At 49.7% G+C, this 19,832-nt stretch overlaps 9 protein-coding genes across 9 annotated transcripts; 5 read left to right on the plus strand and 4 right to left on the minus strand.

Moving 5' to 3' along the window:
• Positions 1–260: 260 nt before the first annotated feature.
• TRUGW13939_05595 (uncharacterized protein) lies at positions 261–1,825 on the plus strand (the record flags this gene model as incomplete). The annotated part of the gene is made up of 4 exons (XM_035488756.1): positions 261–359; positions 416–676; positions 728–1,642; positions 1,712–1,825. 4 exons carry the CDS (start codon positions 261–263, stop codon positions 1,823–1,825), a joined length of 1,389 nt encoding a protein of 462 aa, XP_035344649.1.
• Positions 1,826–1,949: 124 nt separating this feature from the next.
• Positions 1,950–2,612, minus strand: TRUGW13939_05596 (uncharacterized protein; the record flags this gene model as incomplete). The annotated part of the gene is made up of 1 exon (XM_035488757.1): positions 1,950–2,612. One exon carries the CDS (start codon positions 2,610–2,612, stop codon positions 1,950–1,952), a length of 663 nt encoding a protein of 220 aa, XP_035344650.1.
• Positions 2,613–2,914: 302 nt separating this feature from the next.
• TRUGW13939_05597 (uncharacterized protein) lies at positions 2,915–5,558 on the plus strand (the record flags this gene model as incomplete). Its single annotated transcript, XM_035488758.1, has 3 exons — positions 2,915–2,927; positions 3,009–3,166; positions 3,246–5,558. The coding sequence occupies 3 exons, from the start codon at positions 2,915–2,917 to the stop codon at positions 5,556–5,558; spliced, it is 2,484 nt and encodes an 827-aa protein (XP_035344651.1).
• A 418-nt stretch (positions 5,559–5,976) lies between these two features.
• Positions 5,977–7,503, minus strand: TRUGW13939_05598 (uncharacterized protein; the record flags this gene model as incomplete). The annotated part of the gene is made up of 3 exons (XM_035488759.1): positions 5,977–5,983; positions 6,041–7,210; positions 7,274–7,503. 3 exons carry the CDS (start codon positions 7,501–7,503, stop codon positions 5,977–5,979), a joined length of 1,407 nt encoding a protein of 468 aa, XP_035344652.1.
• Positions 7,504–8,697: 1,194 nt separating this feature from the next.
• TRUGW13939_05599 (uncharacterized protein) lies at positions 8,698–9,775 on the plus strand (the record flags this gene model as incomplete). Its single annotated transcript, XM_035488760.1, has 2 exons — positions 8,698–8,989; positions 9,063–9,775. Coding segments are annotated over 2 exons (1,005 nt in total), but the record flags the coding sequence as incomplete, so codon positions are not given.
• Positions 9,776–10,173: 398 nt separating this feature from the next.
• On the minus strand, positions 10,174–10,958 carry TRUGW13939_05600 (uncharacterized protein; the record flags this gene model as incomplete). Its single annotated transcript, XM_035488761.1, has 4 exons — positions 10,174–10,310; positions 10,365–10,413; positions 10,467–10,789; positions 10,868–10,958. The coding sequence occupies 4 exons, from the start codon at positions 10,956–10,958 to the stop codon at positions 10,174–10,176; spliced, it is 600 nt and encodes a 199-aa protein (XP_035344654.1).
• Positions 10,959–12,314: 1,356 nt separating this feature from the next.
• Positions 12,315–13,882, plus strand: TRUGW13939_05601 (uncharacterized protein; the record flags this gene model as incomplete). The annotated part of the gene is made up of 4 exons (XM_035488762.1): positions 12,315–12,372; positions 12,538–12,746; positions 12,815–12,977; positions 13,041–13,882. 4 exons carry the CDS (start codon positions 12,315–12,317, stop codon positions 13,880–13,882), a joined length of 1,272 nt encoding a protein of 423 aa, XP_035344655.1.
• Positions 13,883–14,488: 606 nt separating this feature from the next.
• Positions 14,489–16,342, plus strand: TRUGW13939_05602 (uncharacterized protein; the record flags this gene model as incomplete). The annotated part of the gene is made up of 3 exons (XM_035488763.1): positions 14,489–14,626; positions 14,698–15,478; positions 15,531–16,342. 3 exons carry the CDS (start codon positions 14,489–14,491, stop codon positions 16,340–16,342), a joined length of 1,731 nt encoding a protein of 576 aa, XP_035344656.1.
• A 476-nt stretch (positions 16,343–16,818) lies between these two features.
• TRUGW13939_05603 (uncharacterized protein) lies at positions 16,819–18,990 on the minus strand (the record flags this gene model as incomplete). The annotated part of the gene is made up of 1 exon (XM_035488764.1): positions 16,819–18,990. The coding sequence occupies one exon, from the start codon at positions 18,988–18,990 to the stop codon at positions 16,819–16,821; it is 2,172 nt and encodes a 723-aa protein (XP_035344657.1).
• Positions 18,991–19,832: the final 842 nt, after the last annotated feature.

The following is a 19,832-nucleotide window of genomic DNA, read 5'->3' on the forward strand; positions in this document are numbered from 1 at the left end:
AATACTACGAGCGATAACCCCGCAAAGCAACTGACAGAAAAGAGTTCTTGTTCACAAAAACAAGATCGTGAAGTGAACAAAACGAATTTCCAGTCATTCCCGCATCCTGTTTGCACTGATTGCATCGCGCCCCGCCGTCGCCCGGCAGGAGCGATCGGGATCCCGCACTAAGCCTCTTCCAGCGGCGCAGATAAACAACAAAACACCGACTTGACTGCAAGACATCAACATCTGTCCCTGCCAGTCCCCCACAGCTCGCCATGGCCTACAACCATCGACAGAGCCAGCAAGTGCACGGCGGCCAGCAGCACAGCCGGGGCCGCAAAAAGGAAGATGACAGCGACGCATTGATGCGCCTAGTGAGTTGGTTTACGGTATACCCTCTTTGCATGTCAACTCAACTTACACAAAACAGCCAGACAAGGAGATTGCAGGATGCATCAACGATATCGGTGTTCCCTTCAACACAGCCGACCTGATCAAGCCGAATCCTCAGCAAATCCAAATGGTGCTGGAATGGTTCGCTGAGCTTCTCATGAACACCACCCGCGATACAGTCGACCCGGCAATGCGCGCAGCTGCTCAGGATATTTGTGGCGACTACTCCGATATCGTCCCCAACGACACACGTAATCTGATGGGGTTTTTTATTAACTTGAGGCGCCTGATGATTGAGGTAAACAGCCCCATATATCAATACATGACAATCGCATTGACTTGCGCATAGTGCGGAGTGAACGACTTTACCTTCTCCGATCTTACACGCCCTACACATGACCGGCTTGTCAAGATTTTCTCATACCTGATCAACTTTGTCCGCTTTCGCGAGTCGCAGACTGCCGTTATCGATGAACACTTCAACAAGGCCGAGCAAACGAAAGCGCGTATCGAAACCCTCTATGCAGACAACCAAGACGTTGGCGACCGGGTGGACGAATTGCGAAGAAACCAAAAGGCGCTTGAAAGCCAGGTAAAAGAAAAAGTGCAGCGCAACAACTCCTTAAAAGCGCGCTTGCTGGTTTTGAGCCAGAGCCAAGCGAAGATTACAGAGGAACTCGAAAGGGCAAAGGCGGACAAGGCGAAGAGACAGGCGGCGCTTGAAGAAAAGACGGAAAAGGCCATTCGAGCAAGACAAGAGATCGACAAACTCAAACCATACGTTCAACAAAGCTATGCGAGCTTACAGACTTCCCTCACCGAGTTATCCGAAAATCTGGTCCGCGAAAAAGGCCAGGTAGACACCATGGAACGACGCCTGCGAGCGCTGCAAACATCAATTGACACGTTTAATATCGTCGCAAACGAAGTCCAGGCCTGTGTCAAGGTTCTGGAAGATATTTCCGTCGAGCTGCAAAAGGAAGAGGAAGAAGATGCACGAGCAGCAAGAAACAAAGATGCAATTTCTGAAAGAGGAAACAATGTCCGTGAAGTCGCACAGACAGAAAAGCTTTTGCAGCGACAGCTGGCGCGGTGGAACGAGAGAATTGAAGCTCTCCGCAAGAACAGCCAAGAGAAGCAGGAACTCGCCCAGGCCCGAATGGAAGAGCTACGTTCTACACAAAAGCAGCTTAGAGAAGAGCGTGCCGAAAAACAAAAGGCGATGGAGATCAAGAGAATCCGTATTGAACAGACTGAGAAAAAGGTTAGTCCGGAATGCCCTTTAATAGGATGCATCTACTTCTTTAATGGCATACATCTAACAATCCTGCAGATGACGGATCTCAAGGAGAATATTGAGAACGAGGTCCACAGAGCACATGACGAGTACCTCAAGCTGGAATCCCATATCAAACTATATATTACGGAAATGCAAAAATGTCTATAGTCAGGAATGGTTGGGTCCGGAGTTCTGTTGGTCGGTGTCAAGGTTATGAAACTATACCCAGTGATTTGTGGTTTGTGATTTGTGTGTTTGATAGTGATAATTCACCCTATTTTTTATCATCTTTTTAAACACTCATCGTAGCGATATCGGCTTCAAAACGAAACCATCGTTGCGCTACATGTCGGGCAGAGAGCTGTCTGCCTCCGTCTTCTGGCCGACTTGAACCGCTCAATATAGGAAGATGCAAATCCCATATCCTGTGACCGCGATTGGGGTTCTGTAAAACCACCGCGTCGTTACACTCGCACAACAGTATGCTCGACGCGTTTCTCGCTGTTGCTTCGATCGTAAGAGCGAGCGTCCGCGAGAGGCCCTGTGCTGAGAATTCAGAGCTCATGTAATGGAGAGCAATGAGGTCGAGAACCACAATGTTCGTCGTCCCGCATGCTGCGACATTTTGATCTGTAGCCCGAGAGAGTCTCAGGGACGACAGATATGCGCGGAAATGCCCTAGTGAGGGACAGAATACTAGATGCACTCGTCTCGAGTTTGCAAGGACCCCGATAGTCTTTGTAAGAAGATGTTGATTATTGACTTGTACTTCGCCGCCGCTGGAAGCTTCTGTCTGGGCATCTCGTGCCCTAGCTGACAGACCAGCAGACAGCTGCTCGAGAAACTTTGCCCGGGTCGAGCAGACGATCAGGATTGCAGGGCGACTGGTGTTGTTGAGAACCGCGTCCACCAAGTCGGCCACCCATGCAACGGAACTCACCCGTGCATCTACCATGGAAATCCAGAATGCAAAAAAAGCACTCTCAAAGGGTTACCATCACATTTGTCGGGAGAGGCTGTGGTCTGATGTGCAGCTTCAGCATTCAATGTTATTGTCGAACACATGTGTAGCGGAGAGAGAGAGAGAAAGTGGAGACCTTGCGTTTGCGGAATTAAGTCACACTCTCTCGGGGATCACCAGGCATCCCCGCCAGACCTCAGGACTATTCAATCCCCACGACAGCACGCCGGCCGAGGATAGACAGACCGCTACAGGTCTAGCTGTCAGGCATGGAGACAATATCGAGAATATCGTCCATGCTGGAAGCAGGTTCGTTTACTTTGTTGCTCTTGCTCTTGTTCTTTTCGCCGCCGCTTTGCTCATTGATTGCTAACCCTCGTGTGCTCATAGCTCGCGACCTCACGATCGAAGCTGCTCAGTCTGCCAGCAGCAGTGGAGCCCTGCGCTCAACCGGCTCCGTGCGGAATTCTTCGTCTGCTCAAATCAAGAAACTGCTGGACAGTCGCAATGATCGGGACATCTTGGAGGGGCTCCGCAAGGTTATTTCGGTAGGATCAATCGATCATCGCCACACGTTTGCTTTGCGTGCGCGAGATGCTGATACTTTTTTTTTTTGCTCGGATATAGTCGATGTACCAGTCTGAATCGTGCTTGCAATATTTCTCGCCCGTTGTCAAAAACGCCGCAAACCCGAATATCGAGGTGAAAAAGCTGGTCTACATCTATCTCCTCCACCAAGCCGAAGCGGAGCCAGACCTCGCCTTGCTTTCCATCAATGCGATCCAAAAGTCGCTGACAGACTCCAGCCCGCAGGTTCGGGTCATGGCCCTGCGAACCATGTCGGGAATCAGGGTCCCTGTCATCAGCCAGATTGTTTCACTGGCCATCAAGCGCGGCGTGGGAGACATGAGTCCGCATGTGCGCAAAGCCGCCGCCCTGGCTATTCCGAAATGCTATCGACTCGATCCAGGCACCCTTCCACAGCTCACGGGATATCTCTCGACTTTATTAGGTGACAGCCAGTACTTTGTTGTCGGCCCCGCGGTCTCGGCGTTTCTTGATGTTTGCCCCGATCAGTTGGACTTGATTCATGAGCATTACCGCAGCCTTGTCAAGAAGCTGGTAGATATGGACGAATGGAGTCAGCTGGCTACGTTACGCTTGTTGACTGTTTATGCAAGAAAATGCTTCCCCCGGAAAACACAGAGAGTGAAGAAATCCGAAGCCAAGGGATTCTATGACGACGATGACGATGCTTCGGCCAACGAGATCACCAATGGTGACGAGACTGGTGAAGAAGTTCTAGTGATAGACCCTGACCTGGAGCTTTTTCTGCGTGCCTGTCGGTCGCTACTACAAAGCCGTACCTCTGCTGTGATTGTTAGCATCGCGCGTTGCTTTCTCTACCTCGGCACATCCGAATACCTGGAGAGTGCTGTTGGACCCTTAGTAGCGCTACTTCGCTGCCCGCAGGATATTCAGTATGTCGCTTTATACAATATCGTTGCCGTTGCTTTGAAAGCACCCAAGCCATTTATCAAATACGCCTCTCACTTTTTGGTCCATTCGATTGACCCACCACATATCTGGCGCCTGAAGCTCGAGGTGCTTACCTTGATCTTCCCGCACCTTGGAATGCATTATAGAGGCATCATCCTTAGCGAACTCGAGCACTTCTCAAACTCGCCAGACCCTGATTTGGTACGAGAAAGTGTGCGTGCTATTGGACGGTGCGCGCAGAGCGACGCGCGGGCCTCAAACTACTGCTTGCGGCTTCTGTTGAGCCAGATTTCCAGTGTTGATGAGAATGTTGTGTCTGAGTCCTTGACTGTCATTCGCCATTTAATTCAACAAGATCCCGGTGCTCACAAACAAACCGTGGTTCGCCTAGCTAGCTATCTCGACACAACGGCGAGCTCTGGAGCAAGGGCCTCTATCATCTGGCTTGTCGGCGAATACGCGGCTTCCGAGCTGGAGAATAACATTGCTCCAGACGTGCTACGCATACTAGCCAAGGGATTCGCGGACGAAACCGAAGAAGTCAAACAACAAATTGTGCTACTCGCAGCAAAAGTCTATCTCCACCACCTACTCCAAAACCCTCTTCCAGAAGAAGAACAGCAAAAGGAAAATGCCCAACCCGAGCCGGTCCCCGGTAACGAATGGGCAGATACCCAGAATGATGAAGACAACAACAGTGACCAACACACTCCGGAACCAACTGCACCCGAGCAACAACCGGAAGAAGACCGCATAGCGCTCCTGTGGAGATACATCCTCCTTCTCACGAGATACGACACTTCATACGATCTTCGCGATCGTGCACGCATGTACAGGGGTCTCTTGTCAGACCCCCGAAACACCCAACTAGCCAGCCTACTGCTTCTCGCTCCCAAACCTGTTCCGCATGCGCCCAGTCCATCAGACACACGAAAGGGTCTTGTTATTGGAACATCTACGCTCGTCATAGGTCCTGATTCCGGAACCCACGGCCTGACCGGCTACGAGCCTTTGCCAGACTGGGTATCGGCCGGACAAGAGCCCGACAGAGCCCTACGCGATGTCGGCTTAATGATGGAGTCTTCTGTAGAGCGCGGAGGAAGCGCTGCGGGTTTGACGGCTGGTCAACGTTTGGATAAGGCTGTCAAGGAACACGAGATTAGCGTTGCGTCCGACGCCGCACGCCCGCGACAGCGTGGCGGACCAGCAGTACCGGGCGGCAGTCGGCCAGTGGAGAAAAAGAGTCTGAATGATTGGCTCGAAGAGGAAGACGAAGAGGAGGAAGAATCAGAAGAAGAGGATGATGATGATTCAGAAGAAGAGTCTGGCTCTACCGAGTATGAAACCGACTCGGAAGAGGAAAAAACAGATTCAGAAGAAGAGGATGACGATGGCGAGAACGAAGATGTCTCGGCACAGCAAGGCCTTTTGAAGAAATAGTATTTAATTAGACAATAAAAGAGAGTTTTATGGCACGTTTAAATAAATCGGGGACTCATTTCTTGACACGTTGAATGGGTATCTCCTAATGAGAACCAAATCCTCGCGTAGCAACACTGACATCTAGAAGTAGACAAAAATAAAATAAAATAACTCGGTATCGACCTGTTAATGCTAATGGCTATCCGTGCCAGCCTCCTCGCTAGACAATTTCATGAAAACCAGCGCTGCGTTGGTAAATAAAATAAACAATCAAATCTTCCAATTTACTTCAACTCCTCTCGACCAGTAAGCAAACCTGTTGTATCACCACTCAACTGCTCTAACATACTCCTCCCCATCTTGATAACGCCTTGGTAATATGCATCGAGGGAAAGGTCACGCTCGTATTCTAGGATATAGTAGTGTTATTGTCGGGTTACCACCTTCGGCTAAATTACTCTGTTAGCACGTTTCTATATTTGATTTTTAGAAAAACATACCTGTAGACTGAATTGTCTCGCTGTCTCAAGTCGCTATCTTCCTGTCTATCAACTGTGTTTTCATAGTCTTCCGTGACGGTTCTCAGTCTTTTAAGGCTCCTCATCCTGTGCCGTGACTGGCCAGCTGGTTTTTCAGAAAAGTGATTTCTTCCAGGGCGTCTGTGGTTTGCTATGCCATTGGTCCTCGTTCTCCGAAAGGATTTGGTAGGCCTGGAGTTGGGTTGAGAAGTAGTTTCCACGGCTTGAGTAGTCTGAGGAGTGGTTTCTAATGTCCTTGGATGGTCTAGATTCACTGAACGGGTCGAAATGGCAGGCGAGGGGGCCTCAAAATCAGTTTGTGTGCCCTTTTCATTCATGACCGGCCGAATAACATGATCTCTGAGCGCCAGCTTTCGACGGGCGATTAGTTCCTCAATTGATACAGTGGGCCCTTCTTCTGAGAGATCGTAGAATATGGGATCATCTTTCATTTCTGGCCAATAGGGGGTTTCTCGAATAGGCCGTGTCGAATCATTCGCATCTGGAATTGAATGATATCTGGACGCACACGTTGGGACACTCTTAGAAGGGGTAGAGAAATCCATGGGATCATAATCATCGGAGGAATTTGAAAAGGGGGGCTGACTGGCTCTTTGCAGCTCGGTTTCTACACCAGAGAATGTATATTGTCTGCTGGTGTGAATGTCAAATAGTGATTGGTTTTGGTTTTCTGGAAAGAATGACAAGTCCATTAAGGAGCGAGAAGACGGATCAGACCGTGGTGAATGGTGTGGATTCAGTGGGCCACGACGAGCACCATATCCTAGTCCACGGGGTATCCTGTCCTGCGGCCCAGCCCGTGAATATTGCCAGTTCAACTGGTCCTGAGGTAAAAAATGGCCTGCGTTGAGTGTTGATTCAGAGAGTCCCGCATCGCGAAAGTTTGCTGGCACGGTCCGTGAATCACCTCCAGAACCATAAAGGGCCCTTCCCCTATCATTTTGGAGGGGAACTGGCTGATATGAATGGATATCCTGGGAGGTTAGTGAGACTGTAGTCCAGGGAGGCTCAGAGGAAGTCAAATGACTCGCCGATGGAGGTTTATACGGCAGCGGAAACGAGCTTGTGGTCGACGCAGAGTCAACTGTCTTTTGTCGCTTTGGAGGAGAACAAGGGGAAATATCCGAGATCCTGAATGGACATATATATGAGAAGAAGGTATAATACTCAACCTGCAAACAAGTTTTCACTCACGTCGGACTTGATCGAGGCTGGGAGCGGCTTTTACTTTGAGCTCGCAGTTCACGAGCATCGTGAAAGCGCGGCGATCTCACAGAGATCAGCGCAGGTGGTTGATAATAGGTATCCAAAGAAGCTGTCTCGTTAGTGGTCGCGAGATCTCTCGGGATCTCGTTCCTCCATGTGGGCAGGTAAGGGTATGTCTGGGTTGTATGACCGGTGTGGAAATTAAAAGGTTCATCCATTTGATAATTTCTTCATTAATGTCGCACAGTAAATAACTTCACAGTTGTTCCGAAACAAGCTTCCGGTGGTCAGGTGTCCAGGAAATCCGCTGGCCTAGCATGGAAGATCGAGTTTCAAGCTGTGAATGGGGACGCAATCAATCATATCCAAATAAATAAATAAAAAATCAAATCCAAGTACGACAAGGAGCGAACAACTTCCGGGAGCTCAGGTATGATAGGTATGATAAGGCCATAAAACGCTCAGCCAACAGAACCAGCTGGGGTGAACCTTCTCTTGTTGAGAGTAGTACTGTAGATATATCACTCCTTTCCAGGGGGTATACACTACATGAAATGCAATGCAAACGTGACTTTTCGGCATGGGGTAGCAGGCATGATACCGTGTTTTTCGAGCGTCATGGCGGTTCAGAGCAACTAGAGGCGGGGGGAGGGCCATTTGAAGGAATGAATGACCTGCAGGGGAGGACAAGCCCAGGCTGATGCAGCTTAATGTGTTGGGAAACCATCGCGACAGCTGCTAGTTAGTTGGGAGAGAGGGAGAGAAGAGTTGCAGCCCAACGTTGTTGCCATACAGGACGCCGTCCACTCAGTCTCATCCACGTGAGAGACCACAGACGCATGGCCCAAAGTGGAAGGCGGTCAGCCGGTCAGCTGGTAAGCTGCGTCACTCTTCAGGCCTGGGCAGGGACGCAGCAAGAATGATGATAATAATGGTATTATTATTATTACTATTATTTCAATATGCAGAGCAGATGAGGACGATGTAGGCTGGCGGCCTCAGGCACACAGCCGTATTGACTAGCCTCTTGTGGCTAGCGTTAGGATCGTGTCAAGCTAACCCGTTCGGGTAGCTAATTAGTAACTTGCCCGCGGCTGAAGCTGCGAGACTGCGACTTTTATCGTTACAAACTTCCAAGAAGCGATTGTGTTTTTTCTGTTGCGGCTCCTTGTGGCGTAGGCGCCCCATTTACTTCTTGATATCTGACGACGCTGCCGGATGGGACATGATGATAGCCAGTCTGAGCCGAACACAGTCAATCCGCCTCTTGCCCTCCATTTTTTCCTGAAGTGCGCACACGACAGCTCTTCCCACCTCCCCCGAATATCTGGCTAGAACAGCAGACTCTGGTTGCTGTGAGCGTGTTGCCAGGTATCTAGCTGCTTCACCATGCCTGGTCTACCGTGTAAGCTTGTCCCATATTCTGCGTCGATCAACCGCCGTCGCTAACCCCGTTGTGCCCCCGTGCAGCCAGCATCGACTTGGACGAATGTATAGAACGCTTATATAGGAAGGAACTGTTGGCAGACTCGGTCATTGAGGCAATATGTGCCAAGGCAAAGGAGCTGCTCATGAAGGAGAGCAATGTCGTGCATCTGGCTGCTCCCGTCACTGTGGTCGGGGACATCCACGGCCAATTCTTCGACATGATCGAAATCTTCAAAATCGGAGGGTTCTGTCCTGACACGAACTATCTCTTTTTGGGTATGTCTTCTTGCTGAATTTTGTCACCTGTGTATAAAAGCGCCAAATTTTCTAAGATTGATTTCCGCTCTAGGTGACTACGTCGACCGCGGTCTGTTCAGTGTCGAAACCATCTCCCTTTTGATCTGCTTGAAACTACGATACCCGTCCCGCGTCCACCTAATCCGAGGAAACCATGAGTCTCGAGGCGTCACGCAGTCGTATGGATTCTATACGGAATGTGCTAGGAAATACGGAAATGCCAACGTTTGGCATTACTTCACCGACATGTTTGACTTTCTCACTCTCAGCGTCGTGATCAACGACCAGATATTTTGTGTGCATGGGGGCCTGTCGCCCTCAATCCATTCCATCGACCAGATCAAGATCATCGACCGGTTCCGCGAGATCCCGCACGAAGGGCCCATGGCAGACCTGGTCTGGTCAGACCCAGATATCGAGCACGACGAATTTTCCTTGTCGCCCCGAGGCGCTGGATACACATTTGGTGCGCAGGTGGTGCGGAAATTTCTTGAAGTGAACAATATGTCCCATATTCTACGTGCGCACCAGCTCTGCCAGGACGGCTATCAGGTTTTATACGACGACCAGCTGAGTACGGTCTGGAGTGCACCCAACTACTGTTACCGATGTGGCAACTTGGCTAGTGTTCTCGAAGTGAGTGACTCGGGGGAGAGGTTTTTCAATATTTTCGATGCTGCTCCCGAGAACGAGGCACACCGCAACGAGCAACAGACACAACAAAACAAGGATGGTCAGAACGCGGTTGTTGAGTACTTTTTGTGATATGAAGTGATGTGATACCCTTGTGTTTGCAAATATAGGAGTTTTATTTTCCGTGTGTTTTTGTTTTTTTCCGTATTTGCTTTTTTATTTATACTCTTTTCATCAAATACACTGTACAATGGAGGGTATAGAGCTGCATATGAACAAACGCTTGCATTCTGCTTGTCCGTTCTCCGGCTGTATAATCATAACGCCCCCACCATGAGGTATTTTTAAAATTGCTTTACTATGAATAGTAACCGTCAAGAAACAGACGACATGACTGAATGGGATTTTGGGGTGTAGGCGAATCGCCTCTTTTGCAGGCTAGTTAACAATGTATTCTGGAAGAAGAAAAAAACAAAAACAAAGGCTCAATTCAATGTTACTTGTGATCGGGCATGATGGTTGATTAGTGTTTAGTTGGCCCAGTCTTTGGCAATGTTAAAAGACCACTGGAATTCGAGATGGACTTGCTTGTCGTCGTCGATGAATCGGGATTTCACCGAGTAGCTACCGCGAGCGAGCATGCCGGAGGGAGCCTCTTCTTCGTGGACTAGATGGGAATTAGCAGGGTTGGTTAGCTAGTATAAATGGTAATGGTACTTACATCTCTTTGTGTAGGTGGTCTTGTCGGTGGTGCTTGGGGCATAGCTTCCCTATAGAAGTTGTCAACAACCGAGGATGTTCCAACAGTGAAGTGATAACGAACCAGCATCTCCTCATCCTTGGTCACTGTAATACCCTTGCGCTTGACGACATGGACGTATTTCAATCCACTCAAGACATCGTGGTTGACGGCAAATTCGACCTTTGTGTAGAACTTGGCGCCTTCCTTGATAGTAAAAGGCTTATCCTTGAGCGACTCGAGTGCGTCCGGCCCGGTAAGGTCGAGGGTGATGTCGGATCGGCCGGGGGCTTCAATGGCCAGGGATTTTATGATGCATTTGCGTGGGTCATTGGGATCGCCAATGGGGTCGCCGGTGTTTAGACCAAGAGATGCCTTCCATCTGTTGAGCGACTCGTCGTTTTGGTCTGGGGTAGCAGGCAGGTTTCATTGATTAGTTTCGATTGATTCGGGGTTTGAGGATTGGGGAGGGGAAATAAAATTACCCAGGTTTTTGTATTCTTCTAGAGTCTTCTTCTCGCCAACCTTGAAGCCTTCGGTTTGGCTGGTGGCGAGTTCGTCGTCGTGCTCAGGCATGGTTTTGGTATTTGAAGGGGTTCTACATCAACATGTATATTTAGTACGGGCCCAATCGATAAGATATCGCGTAAGTAAAATCGCATGTTGTGAGACTAACCTTTTCTTCTTGGCCTTGATATTCGATCGCGAGGCGAGTTGGGAAAGAGAAATATTCCAATGTTGATGTTGTTGTTGTTGTTGTCCAGCTCCCAGACACAGTGGGGTAAGGGAAAGGCGGTGGAGGAGAGAGAGGGGGAGATCATGGCACAATAATTACAAAGAACAGGGATAAGATAGGCGTGAAACGGGCACTGATTGGCCTGGCTACTTTGCACGTGTAGAGGGGTTCTCTACTGAGTCAACTTTGTACTAGTCCATAATAATTAACGTGTTGGCCCTCGGAGGACATTATTGTGTTGTACAAACATGTACGTGGTAAGTGGTGCTGCATGTACAACGCACACGATTGCCCGGTCTAATCGGACGGTAGTATAATGCAGGCTACCAAGCAGAAGATGCATTGTCTCTTATCTCTATCGAGGGATAATTAGTATGCATGGCCTGAGGAGGGATGATATCAGTTAGGACGAATCGTGGCGATGAGACAAACAAAGATTTCGCCGAAACTGGAAAATTGAAACGTGAAACTTGAAACACGGGGTTACGTCTTTGTCTGAGGGTGTGTCATATTCTTTCTGTCATATCTTTCTGATGTATGTATGTATGTATGTAACAGACATGGGTGTAATTAAAATTAACAAACGAGAGAATGGCAGAATGACAGCGTGTTCCGCCAATTACTAGCGGTATGGCTGCGGCAGGGGCTGATTGGCCTGGATGCCCGCCGGTAAGTAAAGTGGGTAACGGGGCGTAAATACAGTACTAGCCTGTTCCGCGCGGAAGAAGCGGCGCGCGAGCCCCTTTTCGCCTTTTCTGCTCTTCTCTCTCTCTTCATCCTGACACTACTTGTTGGAGCCCCAGCAGTGCTACGTGCCAGCGACTACTAGTTCATCCACCATCGCCAGCCTGGTTTAGCGTCTGTTGCCAACCCACTGTCAACAGCTGCTAGCTGCTGCACTAGGCGGAGTCGGCACGCCGCGCCCAAGCCAGCTGTTCTCGCGACCGCGTGCATTCCGCGTTCTGTTGTGGCCTCAGGCTCCGACTTGCCCGCCCCCAGGCCCTACGGCGGCCGGTAAAGACGCGCCTGCAACGTGGCCGCCGCTACGATCTCTCCCCGTCTTTTGCGCTTTTCGAGAAATCCAATAAATAATTAATTATCAACTCAACCGGCTGCTTCTCCATCTCTCTGCTCTCCCTCCACCCAGATCTCGAAGCCTCGTGTCTCTGCCAGTCGCTCCGGCTCACAATTTCACCATGCGATCCCTTCCGAAACGCAACAACCCTCTGATTCTGCCAGAGTCCTCCCCTTCCTGTAAGTTTTTCGTCCCGTCCCCCGTTGTCGCCGTGATCGCTCGCGAATCCACCCTGTCGCGCAATATGCGCCCCCGTGGAAATCGTCGGAATCGTGGGCGCGCACTGGATGGAAAGCACCGCGCGCCTGTCTTGCAGCTGCTAATTTGCCTTTGAATCGCCGCAGATGAGGAGCTTCTGACCTTGCGCCGCCTGGGAAAGACACACCTGACCGTCAAAGCCACCCAGGTTGGCACCTCGAATGCCACCAAACCAGAGAACTTGGGCCTCTTTGAGTATGCTCACCTACGCGCTCCGCTGCCCAAGGACTTGCGCGGCTCAGAGATCTTTCCTTCGAGCAAAACAATGCAACACCCAGAGACCTACTTTCTCATGGTTAGTTCTTCACAGCCCTCTTCCTGTCTGAAAATCACTTGATTTGCTAACCAGTCGCGTGCTATTAGAGACGAAGCAAAGATGGTTTCATCAGTGCGACGGGCATGTTCAAGATTGCCTACCCTTGGGCTAAATCGGACGAGGAAAAAGCTGAACGCGAGTACATCAAGGCACGCTCAGAAACCAGCGAAGATGAAATCGCAGGCAATGTGTGGATTTCGCCTTTCCTAGGTAAGTAGCTGCAACAAAATTCGATCAACGACCAAACCCGCTAATTCCCATTCTTCCCAACAGCGCTAGAGCTGGCCAAAGAATATCAGATGTTTGACTGGGTTCGCGCCTTGTTGGACTCCACCGAAATCATTCAGAGCCCAGCAGGTTCGAAGAAACCGATTACCCCGCCACCGAAGTTTGACATTCCACCATCCGTGGAATCGGCTGAGGAGCCCGTACCGTCTACTCGTACCCGGAGCCGACGCTCTGCATCTCCTACCAAGTTTTCGTCTCCTAAGAAGAACGCATCTCCTCGCAAATCGAGGGCTACTAGAGCTGCCCAGGACAGCTCAGCAGCCGCTACCAACGCTGCCAGTGCTACCCTGCAAGCCGCTCTCAACGGCTCTGTGGAGAATGAATCCGTTGATGAATCAAATGATGCCGCTACTTCCGAGCAGCCTGAAACCGCAGAGAAGGATGAAAAGGATGAGAAGGAGGCGAAGGACGTGAAAGATGCGAAGCCGAAGAAGAGTAGCAGGTCTAAGAAGCAAGCCCCTGCTCCTACCGAGGTTAAAGTGAACGCCCAGCCCGCAGCCGAAATCAAAGACGATGTTGAAGTCAACGTCTCGGTTGAGTTGCCAGTCAGCCTCTCCGATCTCCCGCCCGCCGAAAACACGGAGCAGATGATTGCGGAAGCGAAGAAGATGGTCGAGGAGGCCACGAAACAGGAAGAAGACGACACAGCCGCTGAGGCTTCATCTTCGAAGAAGCGCAAGTCCGATGAAGTCGAGGAAGAAGAAGACAAGACACAGGCCACAGGCCAGCCGACGAAGAAGGCAAGAGTGCTGGAAGACAAACTGAAAAAGGAACGCGTACGGAACCGAGCCCTTGTCGGCGTGACGGCCACATTAGCACTTGCGTGAGTAGACCTGAATTTCCCCATTGCTTGTGTCGTTCGGAAGAGCTAATTTTTTTTTTTGATGCAGTGCTGCGATTCCCTACTTCTTTTAATCTCCTATAAACCCATTTGCTTTGTTCTGCCTAAACCAAAAGACACACAGTCATTAACCCGTTTCTTAATATTTTAATTGCCTTGTCTCGCGTGTGAGACCTAGTTTTGATAGCTTGCCCGAAGATGTTACAATACCCCTTTTTGATGAGCCCCTGTGATGAGCCTTTTCGTGTTTTGGACTGGAAGAGTTGTCAAGTCGAGATTGTAAACTGTTTCGCAACTTGGTCGATTTCTTGAATATGTTCTCATTCCTCTCTTGAGATAATGCGTAGATTACTAGATTGAGTGGTGGATAATAAATGATCCGGTTGACATAATTTAAGTGCAAACAACCTAAACAGTCCTCTTTGTGCCCGCCTCTTTCTCACAGTTCCCTTGACGACAGACAACTCCAACGCAGGGAGTACTACTGTGCTTTTTTTTCCCTTCCTGTCTGTATATTAGAGTCAAGTTCGCTGAATAAGAAGAAAAAAAATACCGTTGTTTTAACATAAACACTGGCATTCCTCGCAATGCAATGTCTCTTCCTGGATTAGAGCTAGCTGAAGCATCAGTCGAGAGTCAATACGCCGCGCCTCCGCCCACACAGGTTGTTTTGCGCCCTGGGTCTGAATGGAGATTTGAGATTGCTTTTGGGCTTACGATTCAGGTCAAGGTATTTTTTTTTTGCTATTCTTTCTGGTGTGCTGTTTTGCAATGTGTGAAACTGATTTCAAGGTCGGGTAGCTACTTACCGGCACCGCAGAGCTGTTCGGAACCGAGCTCGCACAGTCCCAGAGTTACACGTTTTCAGGCACAAAAGCCGCGATATATACCTGGCATGGATGCACGTTAGAGGTTAGCGCTGGCGAAGGGGTTGCCCTCCCCAACGGCTTTGCGCCGGGCGGAGTGTCGACAGAAGGAGGAGGAGGAGGAGGAGCTCGAGGGTACGGCGCCGGCGGTTGCCAGAGTGAATATGTCGCCGAAGAAACACCGATGGTCGAATACGCCAACATACATTTCGCGCTTGAGACAATGAGGCAGGAAGCTCAGGACGGAGGAGGTCGAGACGGACCGCGAGTGTTGATCCTGGGGCCTGAAAGTGCTGGCAAGACCAGCTTGGCCAAAATCCTCACGGGATACGCAACAAAAGTCGACCGGCAGCCTGTTGTTGTCAACTTGAATCCGGCAGAGGGGATGCTCAGTGTTCCTGGCACACTGACCGCGACGGCGTTTCGCTCTATGATCGATATTGAAGAAGGATGGGGTAATAGTCCAATGTCTGGACCGAGTCCTGTGCCTGTGAAGCTACCTCTAGTCTACTTCTACCCCATGAAGAGTCCCATGGATGGGGAAGGGGGTGTTTTTAAATCAATTGTCTCGAGACTCGCGCTATCTGTGACTGCGCGCATGGCCGAAGACGACGATGCCCGAGAGGCTGGTGTCATTGTTGACACTGCCGGGATTCTGGGCCAGGGCACTCCCACGGCCTTGGAGCTGATCCATCACATTATCACAGAGTTTTCCAGTGAGTCTTTTAAAATTTCAGTCTGGTATGACTGGACTAACCGTGTATATAGTATCCACCATTCTCGTCATGGGATCCGAGCGTCTATACAGCACCATGGTGAAAAACTACGAACAAAAACCAACATCCAGCGCATCCGCCGCGCACTCGGACGAGCGCATCACGGTAGTAAAACTGTCCAAATCCGGCGGGTGCGTGGACCGCGACGAAGCATTCATGAAAGCCATCAACGACTCCCAGATCCGTTCTTACTTTTTTGGCAACGCCGCCATGGCGACAACAGCAAGTGCAGCAGCTGCATCAACGATGGCCCTGCCGTCAATATCTTCCAGCTCGAAAATCACCCTTTCGCCGCATACCCAGCAGCTCGATTTTGACTTGTTGGCGCTGTACAACTACACCATTTCCAGCTCATCGCTGGACGAGGATGATGAGGACGAGTACGATCCTTCGCAATTCACTACAGGAGATTCATACCTCCCCGGCGGTATCGACCCTTCAGACTACACGCCATCTCAAACAACAACTACAACAGAACCCTCCCAAACCACCACAGTCACAACCACCAGCTACGACCCAGCCGCAACGACATCATCTACCCTAGAAACTCCCCCACTCAAAAAACTCACCCCGCCACTCACCCTAGCCCTCTCAAACACGCTCATTGCAATCACATACGCTCCGACAAATGCTCCACTGAAAGATATCCAGGATTCGAGTATCATGGGCTTTGTGTACGTTAGTGATGTCGATGTGGAGAAGAAGAAATTACGTGTGCTGGCCCCCGTCGGTGGGAGGATGCCTGCAAAGGCGCTGATTTGGGGCAAGAAGTGGCCTGGTGAAGTTGTAGGGTTGGTTGGTTAGGCTACATATATAATTTCTTTAGAATTTTTGAAACTGAAGAATCATTTTTGAAATTGAAGAATCATCAAACAAAGAGATTTCGTTAGAATAAACTTTATGCTATGCTGAATGGTATACAATTGTTATATAATGATATACAATGTAATAGAACAGTAACGACAGAAGACGTAAAGCAAACGTACATGGTATATAGAGCAGAAAAGCAAACGAATGTAGGTAGTTAAGCACGTAGGCAGTACAAAATCAAAGACGTATAAATAGCATAACAAAAGAAACAACAATTCATGACACATGAGACTCCCCAAACCGAGATCCTTTTCAAATAAAAATGCTCCAGTAATGCTTTCAAATCGGCAATCGATGCAACCAAATACCCATGCTTTTATTCCTGCTGTGTTGATATAGAGGGGGCAAAAAAAGAAAGAAAAGAAAAAACCGCTAGTGGACAGAAATGTGACTCGACTGCCAGCAGTCAGTCACTCGTGTTTCTTCCACTCTTCACGGTTTCGGTGCCACTCTTCCTGCCAACTGGACCCCCTATTAGTCTCCTCGATGAGAAGAAGGCGCTCCTCTTTTTCGCGAAATCTTTGTTCAGCATCAAACCGTCTTAGTGCCACAGATTCTAAGCCCCGGTAGTCGTCATCCAGTACGGCATCCCTGAATTGTGCGCGCATGCGAGGGGAATACAATTGGCAACTAGCCTCACGACAACGGTTTGGACCCGAACCTGGGAGCAGGCGAGGTGGATTTGCCATCATCTTCGCAATCGGCTTGTGTACTACCCCCAGCGGCCGTACAACATCATCATAACAGTCTTCACACACTGTAAACTCGGGTAGATTGGGAATATAATGCCATGTGCCAAGGACGAGCCGGTCACGTCGACAGTCTCGCAGGCTGCATTTACGCTCCACATAGTCGATAAACCTGTCAATTTCTGGTGACCAAAGGCGATTGTACTCACAGTGATTAGCCGCCGAGTCCAAAAGATCGAGGTACTGCACAAAGCGAGGACTATCGATTGCAAAGTCACATAATTTTTCTTGGACTGTAGGCTGGCAGCTAAAGCTCTGTCGAAGTGGTGGCATCAAGAGCTGAAGATTGCGAACACAGGCCGCACACGCTGCAAATCTCGGAACATTCATTCCAGTTTGATGGTCGATTACACGATACCAGTTTTGAGCGGAAAGCTTGCGGCCAGGGCATTCGATTCTTGACGGACGAGTGATCTCATATAACATATCGAGGTTGTTATAGCCCTTTTTGAGAGTCTGAATCCATGCTAGTCTAGTCCACGGCTCACTGAACGAGCAATGAATTTTTGCCCGCAAGTTTGGTAGACTGGGAACAAAATAATCGCGGAATCTCGAGCTGCCAATCTGGTTCATGCAAGAAGGGCAAATGTTAAGATGTGTCAGCCCAGACATGGTGTACCAATCCTGATAACCTGCAGCTGGTGTAGCCCTTGGGCATGGGCGTAGCACGAGGCTGGATACGTCAACGGGTTGAGCAGAGGTTCGCTTTGGAGGAGATTCTGGGCGTAGTGGCCGGGATGAAGGAGAATCTTGTCGGTGAAATTCTACCGGCTGGACTGGCTTGTTGCGGGGGGATCGAGGCTCCACGAAAGTGACTGCACGTTTGTTGAAACCACCGGTTGCAGAGTCCCCGGATCTTGGTGGACTTTGGGATGAATGTCTCAATTTTTTGACCGGCGATTTTGCCTGGGAGAAATAGTCCTGTTTATAGCCCTGTTTGGGGGGCAAAGCGGCCACGGTAGGCGAAGGTTTTCGTTTCTCATAGCCTGGAGTTGGTCGGGATACTATTGAGCGATATGGACTGCTAGGTGGGCTGGGCTCCGAAATATATTGTACGGCCGGGCTTTCTAAATTGGGGCTGTTTGACGAAGGCCTGGGATTAACCAAAGGCAATGATGTTAGATCAATATGCATCTTCGGCCTAATTGGTCTTTCCGGGGTAATTCTCGGCGAGAGCCTTTCGTCATATCGTGTGTCACTATGTGGAGGCGATGATTGCTGCTCTCTTCGAAGTCGAAGTTTTTCTTCCAATAGTTCTGCAACTGTTTGCTTTCTCGGGGACATTATTGACTGAGGAAAGACCTTTTTAGTCTGATTGATGGGGTCTTCGTATCTCGAATTGTGAGGAGCAGAGCGTGCTGATGACGAAGTGGCACATGTCTGACCTTGGCGAGAACCATAATGTGATGAGTTCGCTCTCTCATTGTCGGCATAGTTTTGTTGCTTTGGTCTCGGCACATTCACCAGGGATGAATGCCCAAAAGGAAAGCCCGCGCTGTATGGTTGAACCGGCGGAAGCTGGCTTCCCTTGTATGGAGAAGTAACCGGGAGGACTTCTGGCTCGGGCGGTGTCGGAGGACCAAAGCTTTCTTGGGATGATTCACTGACGAGAGATGGCGGTTGAGAGGAAGAAGGTGTTGTATCGACAAAGGGCTTTTCAATGTCCAGAAGAATCGGAAGCTGGTCGACGGCTCCTCGTTCACATGCGCCTTCCCACCCAGGTTTCTCACCCAAAAGCGACAGCCCACCTAGCTCACGGGATAGAGACTCGAGTTCATCCTCGACACATGGTCTCGGGGGCTTTCTCGACCGGAGTCGCCGAATGGGCGGCATTGCGATGAGTAAGAAGGGTGAGTGGCAGTATGAGAACGAAAATGTCGTGGAATAGTAGTAAAAGGCCCGTGATGCCTTTTTTTTGTGTGGCCACTAACCTATGGCAATTGCAGAATAGATTTGAATAATTTTGTGGGAAGCGAAGATGCACATATCAACGAAGTCGATGCAAAGGGGGATCGAAGGGCGAATGTTTATGTCGGCCTGGAAGACTGGAAGACTGGAAAGCTGTAGAATCAGATAGATGGCTTGAAGATAGAAACGAAAAGAAAAATAGATAGATTTCGGGGAGCAGCAGAATATATATGAAGGTGAACAACAACACAAAGCGAGAAGCGAGGCAAGCGAGTCGGGCAGCCCGGGGGCGGTTCGCGGCCGGAAGGCGCTGCGTTGGGCTCCAAACAGCGGCCGAACAGCTCAGACAGAGCCCACAGAGAAAAAAAAGCTGAAGCAGAGCAGCAGCAGCTATTCGTCGGTTCATCGTCAGCTGCGTTTCAGTTTGGTCTGGCTTTTGGACGATCAGGTCGGATTGGGCGGAAATCTGGCTGGCAGTGGATGCGCCTCTCCAGCGGTGTAGTAGGGCTGCTGCGAAACAATGCAGCTAGGATTAACCTTGCAGCAGGCAACCTAATTCTGGCAATTCCAGCAAATCCAATCCAATAATGGTTTGGCTTTTGCTGAAACAACACGTCGAGTCCAGTTTGGGAAGGTTAGGGCTACGCAAGAGGTCACGTGATGTCTCGACCAGACAGGAACTCGCCGTTTAGTTAAATATCTATTTTAGGGTACAGTATAATATTAATTTCTAATATGCTGTCAGATTATTTATTCCTTATATTAAT

This window comes from Talaromyces rugulosus, chromosome III (assembly GCF_013368755.1).
Source record: "Talaromyces rugulosus chromosome III, complete sequence".
Taxonomy (NCBI): domain Eukaryota; kingdom Fungi; phylum Ascomycota; class Eurotiomycetes; order Eurotiales; family Trichocomaceae; genus Talaromyces; species Talaromyces rugulosus.